We start from the raw sequence: 24,756 nt of genomic DNA, 5'->3' as shown, positions 1-24,756 counted from the left end.
AAAGCAGGGGTCTAGTATTTTTAGCACTAGGTAGGCAAAGTTTGAGAAATCACTTGTAAGCAGAAAATGTTTGTACCACATATACACAATCCATTACGATTTCTCAGTCATTATAAATGACACATATTAAGCTTTACTTCATTTGAAGTATGTACAATATTAAATGATTCATTTATCATACTTCTAAACTACACAAGGGGGATTCTCTACAAACAATCATATCAATACAAAAGCAAAAACTGCTTAAAACTGCAATTGATAAAAAATTTGCAATGACACTTACAAATATTTGCCTCCATTATATATACTGGAATGCTGTCTGAACAGGTGTTCTATATGCCCAGGCATAAAGCTTACCATCCCTAAGTTTCACCTAGCTTAAAAAGCTAATAAGCTTCTGTGTTTTTACAAAATCTTGTTTTTGTATTTTAGAGAACAGTCTTTAAAAAACATACAGTTTGGTTATTTCAGAGTCACAAAATGTGCTCAGAGGCTCACTGAGGATCGTAGAGTTACTAGTCATCCCATAACACCAGTGGTAGTGACATATCCTACACGAAATGAAATCTTGGTAAGCAAAAGAGGGAAAAACTACACATATAAATATTTTACAAAGCAGTATTTTCACCCAAATTTTCTATTTTCTATATCTCTACTACTGAAGTCAAACGAGCATAATAGTCTAATTTCTGTTTCTCATTTCTTATGTTCCTTGAAAGCAGAAAGTTTTTCTACATGGCCTCATATTTTCTGTTGAAATAGTAAATCAATGTTAATGCCAGAGGATAGATTGCTAATTTAAAACTTACTTAGCTTCCTCATTTCTTCCATTCCTTTTTTGTGAGGGGGCTCTTGAATAATTTTGTCAACATCTGCCCTTCCAATGAGGTCATCAGGTCGGTCCCACATGGAAAGCCGCGTGGTTGGGTTATAGAAGAAGACCCGCTCATCGCCAGTCCAGACAACACACCTAGGAATCGGTTCAAGTATCACGGCCTTACATTAAGGAACACATTTTACAGCTAGGTCTCACTGCCATCCTGTCAAAAGGGATGGTGGTGATGTAGGGGAAGGACATGCTTATGTCACTAAGAGTTATTTAGAGGACCAAACACAGCTTTTAGGAGAAGAAAGCTGACTGGCTAAGATTAAAACAGCAGTTTAACAAATGGAGAAAACCAGAAAAAGCAAAGCAATTTGTGGTCAGAGTTTAAAATGTTCAGCAATCCAGTCTGGCACACTCAAATTGAGAACGCTACATTTTAAAGTATCATAGGACAATGTTTCATGGCAACAACTAATGCAATTACTCAGTTCAAAACTACAGAAACACACCACAGTGCCCGATTACATAACACTGCTTAATATTTCTTACCAAACCAGAATTACTCAAATGCCACCTTCTACAAAGCCTTTATATCCAATCATATCTGGTTTTTAAACTAAAGAGAAGTGCTGATTGTGCTAAGGCATTGTCACCCACCGCAGCTCACTGTTCCTGTTCATTACAACCAGAAAGTTGGACAAAACAGAAAAAACATACAAAAAACCCCACCACAATTATGTGAGGCCTCTGTAACGTCAAAAAAAAAAAAAGAGAGAGAGCCAAAATTAGAAAGCAACCATGAAGGCATAAACATCCATTTCCCCCTCCTCAAACCTCTACTTAACCTAGGATGGCTCCCAGTCGCACAGTGGGCATAACAGCAGTATAGTAAAGGCAGCTGAAACTCCTATAGAAACCAGGTCTTTTTCGGCAAGAAAAATCAAGTTTATCAACAGCTGCCAAGCCCAAGGTAACCTAGATGTTGAAATTATCAGAGTCACTATGATTGAAATAAGACAGAGGCTTTATTTAAAGCAGCAGTTACAATTAGGTTTCATGACATAAAGAAAAACAAACTGGAATAAACAGATAGGAGTTCCCAGCACAAGAAATAGAAACTACAAAAACAAAGAAATTTTAGAAATGAAAAATACAACTGAAATTAAATTGCTCTGGATTGGCTCAGGAGCAGAATGGTGCTAACATAGGAAACTATCAGTGAACCAGAAGATTAGTGCTGATCCCCTCTGAAGACCAGGGTGAATGCACACAGCTCAGGGATGAACAGTCTCAGAAACCTATGGGACTACATCAAAATGGCTAACATATATGATACATGGCACTGGGATCCCAGAAAGGATCGGATACCGGGCAGTAAAAATATGAAGACATAATGGCCAAAAAAGAAACAAAGACATATATATCTACACAAAGATTTGTACAAGAATGTCCATTAGTTATAATTAATTTGGGATATATCCACTTGGGAGCTATTATAAATAGGCAGGTATCTAGGCATGAAGGGGCTGGGTATTGGAAAAAGCCCATAGGTGCATCAAACAGTGAATGAATACACTATGGAATAGCCAAACACAGGTATGCTACTCAGCAATAAAAATGAACAAACTAATGATATACTCAATAACATGGATGAAATTTCAAAATTACTACTGTTTAATGAAAAACATTACACAAGCCAGTCATGAAAGGCCATGTATTACATGATTCCGTTTATATGAAACTCCAAAATAAAGAAATCTAGACAGAAAGCAGACCAATGCCTAGTACTGAGGGAGTCTAATGGTTACACAACTCTGTGATTATAATAAAAATCATTAAGTTGTATACTTTAAATGAGTGAACTGTATGATATGAATTATCTCAATAAAGCTGTCATATTTTTTAAAAAGAAACTATGCGGAAAAAGGATTTTTATATGATTCCTGATACAAAATTATAGAAAACACAGAGGTAATCTATAATAATAGAAAGCAGAGAGATGCTCAGGGATGGGGAAAGAGGGAGGGACGGACTATAAAAGGGACACAAGAAAACCTTTGGGGATACTGGAAATGTTTATCCTGATTGTGGAATAAACTGTAAGTATGTGCAGCTTATTTTACTTCAACTATGCTTCCATAACACAAATAAAAATAAACACATACACATATAATGTAGTACTAAACCCAAATCTTTTGTGGAAACAAACTGGATACATCTTTTGATTCTTCATGAAATCCAGCCAAAAACTGCACCTTCCTGATCCTAGAAAATCACCTACACCTACCTGATCCTAGGTAGACACACTGTGCCTCTTCGCACAATCAAAATAAGAACAACAATAATTTAGAAACAAAATAACAACCAGAACTGACAGAAAAGTTGAACTGTGTGGAAGTCTAACAACCAAGGAGTTAAAATAGACACATTCATCCAGCCCGGTAGGAAGGGCGGAGTTGGGGGCTAGGGGGAGAAGGGTTGCAGGAAAAAAAAAAAAGCAAGGGCACCAGGCGTGCAAGGCAGAGGGTGGCAAACCCCAGGTGCGCAGGTAGCAGCTGGCAGACCCTGGGCGCGGGGTGGCAATGGCAGACACAGCAAGACAGTGATTGTGAAGTGGGACACAGGTGCACAAGGCGGCTGGCTGACTGATCGGCCCCACAATGGTGCACAGGTAAACCAGGCGAAACTGGGGAGTGGGACAGACCTCGAAACCCAGGGCTCCAGTGAAGGGAAATAAAGCCTCAAAATACCGATTGAAAACACCTGTGGGGATTGAGGTGCAGGGAGAGACTCCCATCCTCACACGAGAGTTCACTGGAGAGACCCACAGGGCCCTAGAAGGCATGCAAGTCCACCCACACGGGAATCAGCACCAGAAAGGCCTAGTTTGCTTGGGGGAAGCGGCAGAAGGGACTGAAATCTGACAGAGAGCAAAGCAAGCACCATTGTTCCCTCTCAGGCCCCACCCCCACAAATGGAGTCACAACCCAGCAACATGAATTACTCTGGTGAACACCTAATGCTCTGCCCCTCACTAGTAACAGGTGCATCAAGACAAAAAATTGGCCCAAACAGAAGAAGAGATCAAAGCTCCACAGCAAATCAACTAAGTGACGAAGAGATAGCCAACCTATCAGATGCATAGTTCAAAGCACTGGTGATCAGGACACTCACAGAATTGGTTGACTTTGGTCACAAATTAGAAGAAAAAATGAAGGCTATGCTAAGTGAAATGAAGGAAAATGCACAGGGAACCAATAGTGATGGAAAGAAAACTGAAACTCAAATCAGTGGAATTGACCAGAAGGAAAAAAGAAACATCCAACCAGAAAAGAAGAAGCAAGAATTCAAAAAAATGAGGAGAGGCTTAGGAACCTTAAGGACATCTTTAAACTTCCCAGTATCTGAATTATAGGGGTACCAGAAGGGGAAGAGGAAGAGCAACGTGTGGAAAACTTATTTGAACAAATAATAAAGGAGAACTTCCCCAATCTGGCAAAGGAAATAGACTTCCAGGAAGTCCAGAGAGTCCCAAAGAAGGTGGTCCCAAGGAGGAACACACCAAGGCACATCATAATTACACTAGCCAAGGTTAAAATAAAGGAGAGAATCCTAGAAGTAGCAAGAGATAAGGAAGGCAGTCACCTACAAAGGAGTTCCCATTAGACTGTCAGCTGATTTCTCAAAAGAGACCTTGCAGGCAAGAAGGGGCTGGAAAGAAGTATTCCAAGTCATAAAATCCAAAGACCTACATCCAAGATTGCTCTATCCAGCAAAGCTTTCATTTAGAATGGAAGGTCAGATAAAGTGCTTCTTGGATAAGGAGTTCATCATCACCAAGCCCTAATTATATGAAATGTTAAAGGGGCTTATCTAAGAAAAAGAAGATAAAAAACATGTATAGTAAGATGACAGCAAACTCACAATTATTAACAACCACACCTGAAAAAAAAAAAGCTAAGCAATCAACTAGAACAGGAACAGAACCACAGAAATGGAGATCATATGGAGGATTAGCAACAGGGTAGTGGAAGGAGGAGAGAAGGGGAAGAGTTACAGAGAATAAGTAGCATAGATGGTAGGTAGAAAATAGACAGGGAGAGGGCAAGAACAGTATGGAAAATATTGAAGCTAAAGAACTTTTGACACATGGACATGAACTAAAGCGGGGGAATGTGGGTGGGAGATGGTATGCAGGGTGCAGGGGAAAGAAGGAGGGAAAAATGAGACAACTGTAATAGCAAAATCAATAAAATATATTTAAAAAATAAAATGTCAGATTAGAAAAATAAATAAATAAAAATAAAATAGCAATGAATTGGAAAAAAAATATATAGTTGCTTTTCAGGGTGTGGGAGAGGGAATGTGAATGCTTCCTAAAAAAGACACAGAACTTGGAAGCTATAAATAAAAAGATCAATAAATGTGACCTCATCAAAATGTAAAATTTATGTATGATGTCAAAAAAATCAACAGATAGGGAGAAATTCTAATACTTGTAAAAGTTTCCCATATATCACTCTTACTGTTGCAGCTCAGTTGGTTTGGCATCATTCCACAAAGCAAAGGGTTGCTGGTTTGGTGCCTAGTCAGGGCACAAGCCTGGGTACCAGGTTTAGTCTCTGACCAGGGCGCATTCAAGAGGAAACCAGCTGATGTTTCTCTCCTTCCCTTTTCCTCTCTCTAAAAGTAAGTAAAATCTTGGGGGGAAAAAGTCTCCCATGTATCAATAAGAAACTTAGGAATATATTCTTTCTTTCTTTCTTTCTTTATTTAATCTTTAGAGGGGAAGGGAAGGAGAGAGGGAGAGAAATAACAATGTATTATTGCCTCCTGTGCGTCCCCTGCTGGGAACTAGCCTGCAATCCAGGCATGTGCCCTGACTGGGAATTGAACCGCAGTTGCCTGGTTCGCAGGCCGGGCTCAATCCACTGAACTACACCAGCCAGGGCAGGAATATATTCCTTGAATACAGACTGTTTTCATTAACTTTGATTTTGAATTCAAGTACCTATTTTGCACAGTTATTTTTTAAATGAGCCTGTGTATCAAGTTGGTGAAACAACTACACAGAAAACAACTCTTCCAAATGCCTTTAAAACACAACCTTACCTCACAACCCTTAAGTAACATACCCTAAACACAAAAATAACTGGGGAAAAAAAGCAAAAACTGTCTTTACTGATGACACTGTTAGTGATAATGTGTGAGTTGTGTGTGTGAAAAGCAAGTAAGTAAATAAAATGAAAACATGTTAAGTTTCAGTAAGAATCTTATAGTAGACCTGAGTGAAAGCAATGAAATGAACTCTTGATGTATCTTTCAATGCAGTATGTGTCTTCCATCTATGTCCACCAAAGAGGTAAAAAATAGCGACTAATTCAGTACTAACAACTCCTTCTAGATCCCAGAGGCCTATTAAGTGCCACTTCCCACAAAAAGAAACTAGGGCTCCATGGAGAAATGGCTGAATCTAAGTCTGAGACAGGAAATTCATGAGATAAGCCAGGAGCTTCATGTAAGAGCAGAAAGCAAGGAAGGTATCTATCAAACAAAGGGTTGTAACAAAAAAAAAACAAAACAAACCCTCAGGAGTCAACCTTAACAGGCTTCATACCTGGCCAAAGATGAAACAAGTAAACATCAATAAGGATAATAACTGCAATAGGTGGAAACATATATTTAAATTTATGAATTTGTAACACTCAAACCAACTCATTATTCTGAAAACTGGATACCCATTCTTTCCTGTGCAATTTGTATCTGTAAGTAACCAACGTTAGTATGGGGAAGCATTTCTAAGCATTCCAGTTAATAAATGGAAAAGGAATGACAGGAATACATTACCATCACTTTCAACCCTTAATGATTTAATGGACTTTTGCAAGTTCAGCACTACTGACATTTTGGGCCAAGTAATTAATTCTTGTAGGGAGTGGTCCTGTGCATGGTAGGATGTTTAGAAGTATCTCTGAACTCTCTACCCACTAGATATTAGATGCTATTAACACCTTCCAAGTTATGACAAGCAAAAATGTCTCTAGACATTACCAAACATCCACTGATGGAGGCGCTGAGAAGGGAGGGAGTGGGAGGGAGTGGGAGCTGCAAACTTACTCCTCATTGAAAACCACACTGATCTAAGCCACAAAAACAAGCAATGGCTGCTAACATCACACAAAGAAACACCCTGATGCACCCTGAGGGAAAGGTACATCATCACTTAAAAACTAGTCTTGCCAAAGGGATCAAACCTGAATCTGGTCACATCTCCATATCTGCTTGCTACTTTAGAGGAAATTCAGAAATGCAGGACTCTACCAAACAACATCATGGTGATGCAAATACAAAATCCAGACTGAGGGACTCTATAGAACAAACATGCTTACTTTTTCTATAACAAAAACAAGGAGGAAAAGGCAAGAATAACAATTTGGAGGGGAAGCTGTAGATTAGCAATTTTCAACTGTTGCTCTGCAAGAATTTTTAAAACATGCAATGCCTGACTAGACAGGGGCACTGACCTCTTTTCACTTGATCGTCTTGCTTGTCACACAGAAAATAAGGATGAGAGACAACACAACAATAGCCACCTAGTATGAATAAATGAAACAAAATCATACCTGCCAATCTGACAAAAAATTGTTTTTGTCAGATTGGCAGAAAATATGTATGTTTTAGTGTGCTGCAGAATTTCAGCATATGGTATGTGTGCCATAAGATGACAACAAGGTTGACAATCACTGCTATAGATTATAAATCAATTTATTGCAATGTGTGGACTACAGATGGATTAAATGAGTTGCAGCAGGAACAGAAAAGAAAGCACTGACATGGGGAGAAAAAAAAAGGAAGAACCAAACAAATGAAAAAGTAGACTATTCAACAATTAGATAAAAAGACAAAATTTTACACAGTTCTAGAAACAAATTCACATGTGGTTATATACACAAAAGCAAATTTTAAAAATGTTACACAATAAACAGTGGATTCAGGATCTCACAGTGGTTCAAGACCACAGTTATGAACAAGAAACATTAATAGACAGCACCATGAAGGAAGACACTACAGCAACTGAGTTTTAGATCTGAACACCCAAAGTACAACAAACAAAAGCCAAGACATTCAGTAGATAAAAATATTTATCTGACATATACTTTTTAAAAGTACCTTTTATAGGATAATCCATGTAACAAAAAAGTAGGCCAAACGAACACTTCCTAATCAAACTAAGTACATACATACCATGGTGTGCCAGGAATAGGGGTAGTAGCTACTGGTTTGGCCTTCTGGGCAGCCTTTTCTTCTTCAGTCATCTCCTCTTCTTTGGGCTCCTGTGAGAAATATTACTCTCATTTATTTAGTATCTTAACAGTATACCTGGACGTTCCACCAATACAAGTATCACTGCAAATACCTCAAAGTACAACCAATATCAAGTCTTTTGCTAGTACAGGAAGGGGAGACTCTGAGTAAGAATTTCTAATAAAATTCTAAATCCTTGTGCTCTAGACAAAGCCAAGTGCCACAACAGCAGACCCTGGCAACAGCAGACGGTCCTCTCTTACAGATTAAGTAACCATTTGCTTAGAAACAGAAATGGGAAATAGAGTGTACAAAATCAAAGAAGACCTCTTCATTAAAGGTCATTTGTCTTTTTGTTGACTTCCTTAACTAATAAAACATGACTACCACTGTTCCCTCACTGAAAGAAGGAAGCTTACAAAAATCAGAGCTCTTTTAGTGCTGTATGGAGATCACTCATTCCATGCCAGGACAGACAAAACTCCCCAAATATGAATTTGTACTTATAATTTTAACATGTACCAGTCTATAAATCAGGAGGTTGAAAATCAGGTCCAAGCTCTGTCTAAGACCCCTTCTTTCTAGGGCCCTTGATTTACTTACTGTAAGAAGTAATTTCATGAAACTTACAGAAGAAAACCTCAATTACAAACTTCAAAGAACCCTAAAATTTCAGAAATCAGATTTATAACAATTATCTAAAATGATTTCCATTAGATCTTCAGTTACAAGTAATGTGTACACATCAATCCAAGTACCCATGTGTCCTTTTACCTCCTTTATCTCCTTTATTGGCTCTTCTTTAGGATCCTCCTCCTCTGTCTCCATTGGCAAAGGTTCTTCAGAAGGTTCTTTCATTGGCTCTTTAATCTTCTCTTCTAATTTTTCTATTTAAAAAGATAATGTCACTCCATATTTTTTATGCAATTTTCCAAAAGCTTTCAGAAACTAAGCAGTTAAGATATTCAATAACCACAAGTTACTAACCACAAAATAAAATGTTCATCCTTGTGATATCATTAACTTGAATATAAGGCTCATCTTCAAATACTTTGCTCTACCAATCAGGAAACTGCCACTAAAAAGAACTGCTGATTTCAGAGGTACATAAAGTCTTTCAGCTCATGCATGTATCATTTGTACATAGCAATCATTCATTTTGCTAAAAGGATAATATATTAAAATATTCAGGAATGAAAACGGAGACTCTGTGGCATAGAAAATTATGAGTCTTCATCCAAGACACCGAGGGCCTAAATTTATTTCAGAATATATATAATATACACATTCCTTTCTGATCACTACTATCAAATCTTAATAAGGAAACTATCAAATCTTAATAAGGAAACTTAATAAGGAAGAATTAACTATATAATTCCTCACAACAATAATTTAATTTCTGTATGTATAATTTAATTTCTCCAGACAGAAAAATGATGGGGCAAACATGTAAGTATATGAACTGGCTTTTTAAGTAAAGATGTATTTATTAATTCATAGGAATAAACAATCCAACTATGTAATTAGAAAATCCCTCAACTGTGTTAAAAAGAAATTAACTCAATTTCAAAAAGCCTTCTATTTTAATATCATAGTTTATACTATGTCCCAACAAGTTAATCAACTATACCTTTTTCCTTTAGTTCTTGGGGTTTTTCCCAGGTTGATTCTAATGTTCTATTATTATAATAATATGTCTTCCCATCTGCTGTTTTATATTCAGTCCACTCAGACACTGCTGTTGCTCCAGCTAAGGTAGCAGGTGAAGCTGCAATAGCAACCTGGGGATGTATCATGGGTACAATAGGAGGGGCCATTCCTGGCAATACACCTAAAAGAAGAAGAATAAAAAGTTAGACCCAAGTACCAAATTGCAATTCAAAATAAAGCTTTAAAGTATGAGCTAATTTTTTTTATTAAATAGTAATGAATGAACCAGTTGGAAAAAAAAAGTCATGTAAAATGTGATTTATTTACACAAATCTACTTTCCTGGTTCAGTTCTAATGCTTAAATTCAATTAGAGTTATACATTCAACCCAAGAAGTACCTTAAGAACAGCCAGAAATTTGGGTCACACCTATGAACTCTTAACATAATAAATTATAAAAGGCAGAGTACATTCTCTACTTATTCACAGAAATATATTTTATAAGGATCTCTCAAATTGTAATGAAATCAAGGCAATGAGCATATTTCCTGAGGCAAAGTTATTTTCTAGCTTTAAGGTACCTAAAAGGGTATGAATAAAATTCTCAGTTTTCAAGTACGTAACTGAGTTTATTATTAAATCTACTTTTAATAGTGATTAAGTCAGACATCCCTGTAAACTCTGTAAATCAGTTTAGTCTTTTCCTAAGAGAAAAAGTTCCTTGTATTTTTCAAAAGGTAAGCCAGGATTTACATTTTTTACAAGATAGCTAAAAAAGCTGATTGTTACATAAATAAAATAAGAGTATGTCAATTAAAATGTAAAAAACCCCCTCAAATCCCTATGAGAATTTAAATTTTAGGCTGTTATCACCAGCAACTTTAAAATGTAAGTTTAACTATACACACAAACACACACATATACTCACTAGCATGCAAGCATAATCACAGCACTTTACACATGGAAATGGCTTTTTATATTTAACTTAAAAACACATCAAAAATAAAATTAAATGTTATGAATATGAGAATGAAGTTGTTTACACTTATTATAAAAATTAAGATATAAAGAGATCTGACCTTATTTGCTTTTGTGAACCAAAGAAGCTAATACTACAGGCAATTGGGAAAATTAAGTGTTGGCCAAATATTCAACAACTGCATTTATAGTGCCCATTAAAAAGAAAAATATTAAAAAACCCACTCACTTGGGCAAAAATAAATAAATAAAAGGATAAACAACAACATTCACTACCATGCCAACTTACAGACAAAACAAACTAAGATGGTTTTAAAAATTACCGGTCTTGGTGGTAGCGACTGTCTTTACATACGGGCAGCTGACTATTTGCATCATTGCTACACCTGTAAAATGGATAAGCAAGCATACGTTGGAAAGCTGCCATTGTATGTCGGCTACCACTGGGATTCAGGAAAATAATTTACCACTACAATTTAGAATGCTATTTCCAATGAAAAAGCCCAAGAATGAAATAAAATTTGTTTTTGTATGACATTATGTGGGAAGTGGCACCAAATCCAATGTAACTAATTCTAAATGATAACATCAATTACCTTTTCCTCAAACCAACTCTGATAATATTGAAGGAGTCTCACGATTTTAAATTCAACAAAGGAAAGACCCTTCGATACATATACATAACAAGTTCTCAGTGGGACATTTTCTCACAGGATCAAACCCATGCTGCTGTTGCTTAGATACCAGTGAAAGGCAGATGCAGCATGATGCCAAAACACTTTCTCTGTGCTGCTTCTATGTAGGTAGGAACTACATGTAGAAGCTGAGGCCTGGAGCACAATCATGCAGAAATAGAAAAAGATAAGATAGGACCAAAAAGGTAGAAAGAAAAGGAGAAAAAAAGGTTTGAGATGGATCCAAATATTCCACTGTAGATAAAAGAAGGGTAAAGATGAAGAGGAGGGTAGCATTCAACTAATGACAAAATACTCATTTGATGTCTGCCGTATTCAATGCCATGGGCTTGGAACTGATAAAGCAGGCTAGCACTTTTAAGAAAAACGTGGCCTTTTAATCTCATTAATGACTACAGGAGCTGATTTGCTTCAGAAATCTATCACTTAAGCCAGCTTAAAAGGTAGCACTTGTATTAAAGGATGGAGCCCTGGCCAACGACTCAGATGGTTGGAGTATCATCCCATATACCAAAAAGATTGCAGGTTTGATTCCTGGTCAGGGCACATACCTAGGTTGCGGGTTCAGTCCTTGGTCAGTGTACGTAAGGGAAGCAACAGATAGATGTTCTCTCTCTCCCTGCACCCCCCATCTCCCTCCCCCACTTCCTCCTCTCTCAATAAACATATCCTCAGGTAAGAATTATAAAGAAAAAAAGAATGGAAATGACGTATAGTTCTTAGAATGAGGAATCATTATGATGTATAACGATGGTGATATAAAAAGTGAATGAAAGGAAAAGCTGGAAACTAAGACTGATGGAGGAAATTCAAAATTAAAGAGTGAATTGAACAAAAAATTTTAAAGGTTTTGCTGAAGGATGAAGGAAGAGGGTTGGGAATTAAATTTCATTTTCTATTTGTTTCAGCTAAAAATACTAAACCTAAACTAAACTGGTACTAATAAAATTAAAAACTATACTCTTTCCTCACTAACGTATAAGAAATGTCTCCTAATTCAGAGACAAAAATTTCAAATTAAATCCTGGGTTTGTATATAATGTATCTACGTTCATGCACACACACACAAAAATACTGCCAATTTTTTAAAAATGACTTTTTTTTATTACCATCTCAAAGAAAGCTAAACTTTCTATTAACTCAAGAGTAAAACAAAAGGCCTGGATCATAAAAGTATACTGAGTAGAGTCATATGTATAGTTCTATTTTTCATGTTTAAAGAAAGCAATGGAAAAATTCATTTAGTTAAGGAAGTTACAGCATGTATTAAGTTTAAATTGGTACAAATGCTGCCATCTGCAGGACCACTTAAGTCAGCACTAGAAATTTAATGCCTAGAATAGGGTAGGGCAAAAGTAGGTTTGCAGTTATAATACAAGTAATATAACTAATAAATACAAGAATGAACTGTTTTGTGTACTCACAACTGTAAACCTACTTTTGCCCTACTCTAAATTAAAGGGAAAATGAGAAAAAAGTTAACATTAACATAAAAGATGGCTTACTATACACATATTAATATTTCTTTCTATAAAACACTAGCTCTCTCTCCAAAGAATCTTATTATCTTAGACAAAATTTTGCAGCCTATCTAACTCAAGTTCTCCTCCAATTGATCTACAAAATGTCATTAGTACCTGCCATTTATTAAATGCCTTTTGCTTCCAAACTTCCTATGTAACACCCCATCTGGTCAAACGCTCACCACCATCTGTTCTAACATTTGATAGGTAGGGTCACAGAACAAAGACCATAACATCAAAATGGAGCTGTAGTTCAAGGAATTTTATTGCAACAAAACTGCACTTCTGTCAAAAGAAATGAATTTTGCTATTCTGTACCTTTCACTCACTGGTCCTATTAAAAACCCCTAAAACAAAATAAAAGTCCTTTCACAGACACCCCTTCGAATACTCCAATACTACTACGCGACCTCTCAATCTTCTCTCTACAGAATTAGCAACCCCAGCACCTTCACATCACTCAGAATCCAGGATCTGGTCTTAATACTGTGCTCGACCCTAAAGCAGGCCAACATTGCAAGATGTTTTCAAGAATGTCAAGCTATTCTGTATCACTTAGTTTTCTACAAAAAGTATGTCCAAAGAGGGAAGTACCCAACTACATGTCTTACGTTTAACTTAGAAAAAGGTCAATCCCTACTATCAGAAAAAACACTTTTGGTTTTCCAAACTTTTTATTGGGCATGTAATACTTAACACTACAGCAGCAACTCGTAAAAGGTTTTTCTACAGAAAAATCCTACTAATTCTTGAAAATTTTTGGTTTCTTTCCTGCAAGATACAGTATCTGACAGTGTTCCCTTCAAAGTGGTCACAGGAAAAAGAAATTAGAGCAATAGTGATAATTAAAATGTGTGTAAGTCTAAGAAGCAGCCCTATCACAATCCTACTCTTACACACAGAAACTAGCACAAAAATGGCAATACCAGGCAGTGGGAGGAATGTAAAAGTGGGAAACAAGAGGCCTAAATTCTGTTCATCTTTGCTACAAACTAGCCCTGTGTACTTGATCTAAGGTATCAATATTTTCAACTAGAATACTAATGTATCGATATTTTCAACTTAATACCAATATTGAAAATATCAATATTTTCAACTTAATCCTAAATTCAGCTACCATGGATCAAGGACTAAATGTGTGTGACAACGGCAAATGCAGTCCAATTAGGATGCCCAACATCATTACTGCTTAATCCCTACAAGAATAATTATATTCCACAATCTTTTAATGCCTTCCCTACATGTAAGGATTTCCCCTAAGGCAAACAATAAATTAAAAAAATAAGTAATTCACCACAATTATCTAAATGTTTAATGGTGCATGTTATACTTTACAACTGTTACAAGGGAAACTTGTAATTTCTGTTTCAGATAAATTATTTTGCAATTAATAGCTCACATTTTCATACCAGTATAACTTAATTATTAACAGCATGGTATTTGGATCTGAAGTGTTCAGGCTTAAAACCTGGCACCATCACTTATGAGCTGTGTGACCGTGGACAAGTAATTTAACCTGATTCCATACCTACCTCATAAGACATTTGTGAAAATTAAATGACTCACATGTAAAGTACTTAGAATCATGCACAGTATGTAATAAACCACTCAGCTTGTGTTGGCTATCAATGACTTATGATCTCTCAACTTCATAGACTCAATTCCTTTAAAATATTGCATTTAGAACATATTTACACATGATAATCATTTTAATTCTTTGAGGCCACTATTCAAAATGAGTGGAGCTTTAAATGTGGCTCTAATACTAAGACATGTAAACAACAACAAAAAGGACATTTACCAAAACTGAAGAGAAAAATACTGCAGTTAGCCATGAATCGTTCAAAAAAACATTTCAAACAGGTGAGATTCAAGGCAAATTTTAAATGCAACAGACAATGAGAACAAACTGACAGCATGAAAACACAGCTGGAAAGACTATTATAATTTACTGGTTTACCTGGAAGTGGAATTGGCATGCCAGGAAGAGGAACACGAAATGGAGGTACCATTACTGGTGGAAAAGCAGGTATTGCTGCTGCTGGCTGAGGTACCGAATGAGGGACAGCCGGAGGTAACGTCTGGGGATGTGGCTGGGGAACGGTTTGCACAGGTGTGGCTGTAGGAGCAGGAGTTGAAACACTAACTGTAGGCGTGGCAACTGAAACAGCAGAACTTGGAGTCTGATCTTGTGTTGTGGGTGCTGATAAAAGATAGAACAAAAATATGTATCATTCCTTCATAAACCATTTTACTATTAGTCAGTCATCATTCACTCATTCAGTAAATATTCTAAGGGCCCATTCCATGCACTGCAAGAAATTTATAATAAGGTCTCTCTGTCATCAAGAAGCTTGAACATAGATTTAAATGAAATATAAAAAAATAACTAAAATACAAAGTGAAATGGGATAAATATACAGAAATGTAAATGAAGACCAAAGACCATTTCTAACTATGAGAGGGTACAGAAAACTTTATGCAGTGACGGCAAGCTTTGAAAGATTGAGATTTCAATAAGAAAATGACAAAGTAAAAGGATAAAATAAGCAAGTAGTGAGAAAAGTAAGTAAAAATAAAGAGTAGGGAACAAGAAGGAACTGTTCAGAAAACACTAGGCATAGAACCAATGAGTTATCATGGGAAAGGTGGTCCAGAGGCACAAAGGAGAAGGCCTTGAACAGAAGACTAAGGAGTGTGCATTTTACTGATTAGGGAAAGGAAAGAACTTATGTAAATGTAGAAAAATGGTCTAGAAGAATACACACCAAAATATATTAACTCATGACATCTGTATATGCCTTTCACTTTTTACTATACATGCTTCATTAGTTTGAATTTTTAATAAGAATACACTCACATGTTATTTGTATGATTTCATTAACGTAAAAGGAGTGTGAGGGAGGCTGACTGAAGGTTTCTGTATTGAAGACTAATAATCAGTGTTCATTTGTTGAATTAACTTGACAGATGCATAGGAAGAAGAAAAGGAAGAACAGAGGTGGGAAAACCAATTTCAACATATCTGGAATTGTCCAAGCAAAAAAGAACAGAAAGAAAAAGATATGCAGTGACTGATGACTGACTGGATAGGAACAAATGCAATCAAAACAACTTGTGTTTCTCTAAAATTACTTTAAAAAAAAGAAAAGAAAAGAAATGCCCAGGTTGCCAGTATCAGAGACAAGAGAATGAGGAATTCAGGATAATTTGGTTCTGCTAACACATTATTTTCAAATATCGAAAATAAAATAATTCCATCCCTAGCCTAGTAATCATATTTAAAGTCAAATTGTGACCTAAAAATAAAATTCACATTTCAATTTTTAAAGTTTCAGTACTCAAATATTAGAAAACATTTTTTATTTATTCATAACCCATATAATTCCAAAACGAAATTCATTTTGGTGAATCATTGGTAAAAAATACACCATCTTTTCCTTGTTGTAAAGAAAAATGTCAAACTCTACCTATATTGAACTAAGAATGAATTTACCAAATAAAATAGAACAGTGCTTTCCCAATATTTGTGCCAATGATACTCTAAGGGAAAACACACTGTTTAATACAAACCACCCAGAACTCCAACTGACAAAATTTGTATCTTTTTTCAGTGCCTGATAATGAAAAACTCACTCAGGCTGGGAGATGTGAGCAATTTCATACTTGTTAATAAGGGACTCACCTTGGCTAAATAGACAGCAGGGCCAACAAGTATCTTCAGGGGCCCAGGAATGAATTGTTGGTCTAGCATAGACCTAGCCTTAGGGTACAGTATCATATTAATATAATTTTATAACAATGTGAAAAATACAAATTACATGCAACATTTGCCCATTCCCATACATATACCATTTAGCATTTGTAATGGCTGAAAATATCTAGTTATTCTTCCCAACTTCCCTGAGAAGTAGGATTTATCAGCATTTTTCACAAACTTGCACAGCATTAAATGAGTTTATGCTCATCTGGAGTTAAAAATATAAATATCTCAATTTTTAGTCCCATCCACCCAGGTCTACACTGCAGTTCACAGAATTACATTTTTAAAGATATTATGGCAATAGTATTTAGATGGAATTACCAAAATTTGATACAAAGTACTGTGGTCAGGAAAACAAAATGAATTATAGAGGCATCAAATTTCAAGTGGAAAGGAACACCCAAATGGGGATGGCAAAAAGTATTCATGCAACCCATTTCTCTTGCTGACACAGGATTTTCTGATTTGATAAATTGAGATAAGTCATGAGAAGAAAAGACAAAGGCAATAAAAGAATTAAATGGAAACTGGGAAAATGGCAGCTAGGATTCTACAGTTGGTAAATACCTACTAACTCCATTTGCTAAAGTAACTAGTGAAACACTAGGCCTCAAAATACATTACAAACCCAGCCTCAGATCTCAACTAAAAAAGACAAGTGACTATAACAGATGGAGAAATATTAAGACTGTAGCAGGACAATACTTCATGACACTGAATCAGTGAAATAAAAATGGATGCCAGGAACACTCAGAAAGACATCAAAATTGATGTTAAAAGGCAATAAAAAGAATGTAATTCTGCTATTCTGTTCTTAGAATAAAGGCCTCCCAATCACTGGAGGGCAGAGCAAAAATGACAAATGGGGAGTTCTGAATAGAATAGCTGACAATCCCAAGATAGTGATGGGCCTGAAGACCACCCTGATATAGAAATGAAATACACATTAGCCCTGGCCAGGTAGCTCAGTTAGTTAGAGCATCATCCCGATATGCCAAGGTTGTAGGTTTGATCCCCAGCCAGAGCACATACAAGAATCAACCAATGAATGTATAAATAAGTGGAACAACAAATCAATGTTTATCTTTCCCTTCCTCTTTCTCTCTAAAATCAACAAAAAAATAAAAAGAAATGGAATACACATAGGATAATTAAAGTGTGTGGCTACCCACCTTCCTCAATACAATGTATTTCTCCTTCCTGAGAAGGCAGGGAACAAAACATGACACAGAGCCTCCGCATAAAACCACACTGCTGTTGTTAATCTCCCCTCTCCCATTACCACCACAGGTATCCCATAAAACATGAGTTTTCAGCCTTATCACACAGGTTTTAGAAGCACTAACCTATAAAATGGCAAAGACCCTCAACCAGCTAGCTGCTGACTTCCATATCAGAATTCACTGTTATATTTCCATATCAGAGTTTACCTTAGCTACAAAAGAAAACAGACTTGTAAAGCATTTATATCTTCCCTTGGTATGTATATTTGTGTCTAAAAATTATCAAGTAGGGCCTTTAAAAAACTGTCTCCATAGTACATGTACCTTATTTCTTGGGTTACTTCTTGTATCAATAAAATAAAGTCAAATTTGAATCTACTATGATTAAATTTCTCATATAACACATTCCTTACAATGTAATTTACAGTAATAAATCCCAGGTCCCTGAAGCAACTGGGGAAAGGGGCACTTTTTATTCTTATTCCCATCTCTATTATCCATGTAGCAAAATAATCCAAATTATAATCACCCTGTTGGGATATGTATTTTCGTAATAGTATCATAAACCACCGAATCAATAAAATCATTATTTAGCCCTGGTCGGTGGCTCAGTTGGTTTGAACATCGTTCTGTGCACCAAAAGGCTGTAGGTTCAATTCCTGGTCTGGGCACATAACTAGGTTGCAGGTAGAGGTGCATACGAGAGGCGACTGATTGAATGTTTCTCACATCAATATTTCTCTCCCCCCATCTCCAGCCCTACCCTGCCTTTCCTCTCACTCTAAAATCAATAATAAAGACCTGGCTGGTGTGGCTCAGTGAACTGAGAGCCAGCCTGAGAACCAAAGTGTCATTGGTTCAATTCCCTGTCAGGGCACATGCCTGGGTTGCAGGCCAAGTCCCCAGTAGGGGGCGCGTGAAAGGCAACCACACATTGATGCTTTTCTCCCTCCCTTTCAAATGAAATCTTCTTAAAAAATAAATTAAAATGAAGTCAATAATAAAAAAATATCCTTGGGTGAAGATTAAAAAAATTATTTAAAATCATTATTTAGCCCTGGCTGGCTGGTGTGTCCCAGTGGATTAGATGCCAGCCAAGAAACCCAAAGGTCATGGGTTTGGTTCCCAGTCAGGTTGCATGTCTGGACTGCAGAGCAATGTTTCTCTCCCTCTTTCTCCCTCCCTTCTTCTCTTTCTAAAAATTAATAAATAATTTTAAAAATCATTATTTAAATATTCTGAGGCTCAATGTCAACCCGTAGAGTAAGCAGCAACAAATAAAAGGTAGCAGTGTAAATATTCATGACAATCTTTTAAGCAAATAGATTCTTCTTTCTTCATCCCTGTATTCTACTATTTATCACCTCTAATCTTTTCAGAAAAGAGCTAACCTTTGAGCCTCTGTGACTTTATACCTGAAAATTCTTCTACCTTTCTCATTGCTTCTTTTTCAACTCATTTCATCTGCCTACATACCATTCTAGGACCTAACCACTTCTAAATAAGATTATTGAAAACTTCCTGGTAAGTTTCCAGTTTCAACACTACCCAAAAATTGAGCAGCAAAACATCTTCCAGAATACTGCATTTCTATAGCCTCCCTAGATCTGCCTGAGTCACCCATTTGCCTGGTTCTTAAAACTGGTTCATAACCTGGTTCATAACCTGATTTCACTTATTCAATTTATTGACCAATATATACCTTCCCACCTCAAAAGAGTTCCTTAACAATCTCACAAACTACATTCATCCTCATTTCCTGAACTCTGTTTATGCTGCTCCCCTTCAACTTGAAACACCTTTCATTTTTGAACCTACTCAAATTCTACCATAAATTCTTCATGATCAACCTCAATACTCATGTAGTTTACCTCCTTGTCTCTCCATTTTCTTGAATTGTTACATCTTCTCTATTAACTATATAATTTTGCACACTACACTGTTTTACAGGCATTATGCTGGCCTCCTCAATTAGAAAAATTGGAAGTTCCGGAAGATAGGAACCAAGACTTCCACTGACTTTTGCAAAGCCCACAGCACCCAGCAATACTGTTAACCAAGTTGAATAGATTAACTCTGCATTTGCCCAGTTTTGTTTCATGAATTGCAACTGGGCAAATAATCCCTTCTACCAATGTAAATTTCTGTTCTTCTTTAACCCAAAATTTTATGTCAAAAATGTTTTTAAAATAACATCAAGGATAATACATGAAACACTAGGATCAGTTTGGAATGCAGTCCCTACTTATCCATTTCTCTAGTTCCTAAAAAGGAAAACACATGCTGACAAGTACTCACTTGATACTGTCTGCGAAACCGAAGAGGCAGTTGTCGTGGTAGAAGTGGTAGAGGATGGGGTGGATGATGACGTTGAAGTGGATACTGAAGGTGCTGGGCTACTGGTTGTAGGGGTGGAAGCTCCTACTGCTTGTGCTTGCACCTGCACTTGGGCCTGGGCCTGGGCCTGGGCCTGAGCCTGGGCCTGAGCCTGGGCCTGAGCCTGAGCCTGGGCCTGGGCCTGGGCCTGGGCCTGGGCCTGAGCCTGGGCCTGAGCCTGGGCCTGGGCCTGGGCCTGGGCCTGGGCCTGGGCCTGGGCCTGAGCCTGAGCCTGGGCCTGAACTTGCGCCTGGGCTGCAAGCATAGGTGTCAGTTCTGACTGCTGAATAACCTTAACTCCATCTGGTTTGCTCCATGCAGATTCACGTGTCCGAGCATTATAATAATAAACCTGCAGAGGAAGCAAAATCACTGGTAGAATAGAATCTGTCAACTATCATTAAAAAACAGTAATGCAACTACATTTTGTCTTAAAAGTTACTGAAAAAGAAACTTAAGAGAAAACACATCAAAATTGGCTGTTGGGATATTTCAAGACAGGAGGTAACACACACATAAAAAAGGAAAACCAAGATTATTTTTGTGCAAAAAAGTTACACAGCAGGTCTGACTGCTAACCTTAGAAAGCCCTGCTTGCAAAACTGACTTTTGCCTGGCATCTGGAAACTTGGATTTTGGGAAGATTACCACCACTTCCTAACTAGTTAAGAACAGCTCACTGTGCCCAACCTGTTTACACAATAATGCAGTTTATGCTAAACATCCACTTTCCCATTGGGAGCTTGGAATTTTGGTTATGTGCTAGGCAGAGGGCACCAATCCCCAATGACAACTCTTGACTTTCCAGCTGAGGCTAGCTCCTTTGGTAGACAATCCTTCATGTATTTTGTCATAATTCCATGCTGGAGAAAATATACACTCTACATGCTCTGGAGTGAATTCTTGGAAGCTTGTGCTTCATTTCCTTCAGATTTCACCCCATACCCCTTTTCCTCTTGGCTGGCTTTGCTTTATACCCTTTCACTGTAATTTGTCTTAGCTGTGGGTACAACATGCTGAGTCCTGTGAATCCTCCTGGTGAACACTAAACCTAAGAGTTGTTTTGGGAATCCATGGCACACATTTAAAACACAAGCTTCCAAATCACAGGTAAACATACATAAGCACTCCATTCTGTGCAGAAGTCCAATCCAGTGAGCCTTTCCTGAAATCTTGCCCCATGCCTTGCTTAGCCCAGGCTCATTCTTATAATTGGGAGCAAGAATACCGTCAGTCATTGATCTCAATCTGCTAGAACACTCTAAGTCTTACTCTTCTGTCACCAAGAAGTTAACAACCTGAATGTATATTCTAATTTACCTTCCCATCTGGAGTTTTGTTTTCCACCCATATCTCTTCTGTCGGAGGCAGAGCTGGAGTACCAGGAGCAGTCACAGGAGGCATTCCGGGCGGAAACATCATGCCCGGAGGAGGAGGCATGGTTCCCATGGGTGGAGGCATGAAAGGTGGTCTCTGTTAATTCACAAGAACAGTCAAGGTCACTTGCATTTACCTTTCCCCTTCAACTTACTAAATTCTACCCAAAAGTAAAGCACTTTAAGAGAAACGGAACTAGCATGCTAATCCATTCAAATATATTCATCTATGATGTTTAAGCAAAATTTCTCTGTAACAAAAATGGTTACTGAACAGACTAGAAAGAAATACATCAGCATACAGTAGTTATTTCTGGGTGATAGCATCACAGGTGAATTTTGCTTCATTCTTTATACTTCAAAGGGAATCTTCATATTCTAAGCACTAGATTACTTTCGAGAGAAATTGATTTTTGTATCTTTTAATACCAGGCACACCAATGCCTCTACACTTCACTTACGACAGGAACCAACCAAAGAAGAAACATAATTTTACAAGTAACATAAAAAAAAATCAGATATAGCTAATCCTTCCTTTTCCTATAAGAAACAATATATTAGGTAGAAAAATATTCGTAATTTTCTATTTTTCAAGTAACAATAATATACAGTTCAGCAATGACATAAGCATCAGTTAAATTTAGAAGATACAGTATAACAGTTACCCATTTTACCTTTAGTGGAAAATAAAAATTTAAATGGTATATATTACCTTAAATTTTTTTCCCCCAGAGTCATTACTAACTCAATCCTATGTATGATAATTCTTCAGTCATTCTTTAATGATTGCTGACACAACCTGAGACCCTGAGCCACACAATTCAACTCTAACTGCTATAATTCACTCACTAAATAAAGCAGACAGGTGGTCTAACATTGTAACAACAGATTTTGAACAGGGATTAAAAGATGTCCTCTATAATATACTAGTAACACTAAAATTCAATTATCCAAAGCACCTTAATCTGGATACTGGAATTGACACCATGCTAATAATGTGAAACTGTACTTCATTTTCTTAAAAAGATTCTTCCTCATACTCCAAATTTTTGGGGTTTCAGTTTAGTATCTTTCAAGCATCAGCACACAGACTCGTGTTCTATAAAACATCCCGTCAAATATGTCTCATGCACATTAGCTGGAAATCTCTTGGATTTAATGTAAAGCCACACAATTATCTTTCAAGATCAGAAAAACATCACATCTGTTATTTTTCTATTAGAGGGTTACATTAGTCCACTGTATTTTTATAATATTCTGCAAGCAGCTCTAACTTTTAAAGGAACAAATTAGAATAAATTCATATGCACAAGTTACACAGATTCAATAGGTCAAAAATCTATTTCTTATTCTAAGCTTGAATATAAAACTTAAACAATCTGTTTAAGGGGATATAGGCTATACAAGGAAGTCAATAAATTTATTAAACAAAGTATGAAAACCTGTGTCTCTTCCATAAATATTACCTTATCTAAACAGAATTAACATTACTCAAGTAGTACTTTATTATCTTTGTCATTTTTAGTAAGTTCATTCTCAATTATGCTAATGAAAGGCAGAAAATACCAGTATATTTATTTGGTTTCAGAATTGTAAAGGCTGGATAAACTGAGAAAACTGATGTTCATACCTAACCCCACCCCCCTCCCCATTACAATCTCAGACAGGGGCCTATGAGAGATGACACCTTCATGGCTTCATTTCAGACACTAACTGACTCTACACTAGAAAGGGGTATATGCCTCAGGTTAAAACGCCAGAAATGTTTTTATTTAAAGAAATCTCACAATAATTCTATTTCTAAAATTAGAAAATAACCCCAACCTTTTTTAGGGAAGAAAAAAATCCAAACAATGTTCTCACAAAATGTGTTGTTCTAGGTTCTATTCTAGGTTTCATTCATGGCAAGAATTGCTCAGAATATATATATGTAGATATATAAATATAAGTATATATGTATACTTAATGACAAAATGTATCATTGAAAATAAATAGCAATAACTAAAAAGTTATAAATTTCAAATTCATTTCCCATAGAGAAGCTGAATTACTAAAGACAATTCTCAGGGATAAAGGCAGGTAAGAACTTCTCTGTTTAATCCTACTTTCCTATACAGTATCTTTTTCTATCTCAATTCCCATCCTAAATTTCTCTTCAAATTACAGTTACCACTACTTTTGGAGCAACACGCTAATTTATGGATTACATTTTTCTATAAAGTGAAACTAAGAACGCAGTATTTAAGGCAAAACTTTCATATGATAGTGTTACTAACAACAATGAAGAAAGAGCAACCTCTCCATCCTTTACCTGAAGGTGTGGAGGGCCCATCGGTGGAGGAATCCCTCCTGGAGGAGGCATTGGCGGCATGTTAGGATCAAAAGGAGGACGTCCAAAGGGGGGCCGAGGTGGGGGGGGAGGGCCTCGCATCATGCCAAATGGTGGAGGAGGTCGCATGAGAGGTGGTGGGCCTCGCATCACTGCATTTGGTGGGGGAGCTGGGCCTCGAAATCTCAAGGCCTGCTGTTGAGCCATCCTATGTGGAAAACAATGAATAAGTTTCTTTCCACAAATTACAAAAATACAGGTACTGATCTCTAATCACATCAAATTTAATAGGCCCTTAGGAACAAGTGTAGTTGGAAAGTCATTCTTTTGCAACCATCATGGTAAAAAGTGCCTCAGTAAGAATGCTCAATGGACACTAGATCTGGAGGGAAATCTGGATGAAGATGGTATCTGGATGGTCTTAAAATCTGTCTCCCCTCATGCTGCTTATGATTTGCAAGGGAAGATGGAAAAAACCCTTATGTAAAAGGGAAATCACACAGCACCTTGACCAGGAGATCTAAATTAACACCACCTAAAAAAAAAAAAGATAGACATCATTTGAATGGGAGGGACACACAACATCACCTATTTCAGGCAAGAATGTGTAACCTCAATTAATAATGAGAAAATATTAGACAAACACAAAATATAAAATGTTCTATTTAACAGGGCAGAGCAGAGGCTATGTGGTTCAAAAATACAGATGTTA

General features: G+C 36.8%; 1 protein-coding gene across 5 annotated transcripts in view; it reads right to left on the bottom strand.

The window, feature by feature from the left end:
* The window catches only part of TCERG1 (transcription elongation regulator 1), a 59,474-nt gene that overhangs the window by 29,161 nt on the left and 5,557 nt on the right, over positions 1–24,756 (bottom strand). For 3 of the 5 annotated variants that reach the window (XR_005066472.1, XM_037045921.1, XM_037045922.1), the window contains exons 2-10: positions 24,027–24,252; positions 21,660–21,812; positions 20,262–20,691; positions 14,938–15,180; positions 11,083–11,145; positions 9,762–9,962; positions 8,906–9,018; positions 8,072–8,160; positions 810–970 (exon numbers count right to left, since the gene is read on the bottom strand). Coding sequence is in view for 4 of the 5 variants with exons in the window: in XM_037045921.1 (XP_036901816.1) it covers positions 810–970; positions 8,072–8,160; positions 8,906–9,018; positions 9,762–9,962; positions 11,083–11,145; positions 14,938–15,180; positions 20,262–20,691; positions 21,660–21,812; positions 24,027–24,252 (1,679 nt within the window). In the remaining variant the exon portion in view is untranslated. The remainder of the gene's footprint in view (positions 1–809; positions 971–8,071; positions 8,161–8,905; positions 9,019–9,761; positions 9,963–11,082; positions 11,146–14,937; positions 15,181–20,261; positions 20,692–21,659; positions 21,813–24,026; positions 24,253–24,756) is intronic. The other 2 variants (XM_037045923.1, XM_037045924.1) reach the window with 1 other exon arrangement.

This window comes from Sturnira hondurensis, unplaced genomic scaffold (genome assembly GCF_014824575.4).
Source record: "Sturnira hondurensis isolate 20B ecotype Veracruz unplaced genomic scaffold, ASM1482457v3 Scaffold0004525, whole genome shotgun sequence".
Lineage (NCBI taxonomy): Eukaryota > Metazoa > Chordata > Mammalia > Chiroptera > Phyllostomidae > Sturnira > Sturnira hondurensis.
The sequence above is the reverse complement of the archived record's forward strand: the minus strand, read 5'-3'. Positions and strand labels throughout refer to the sequence as shown.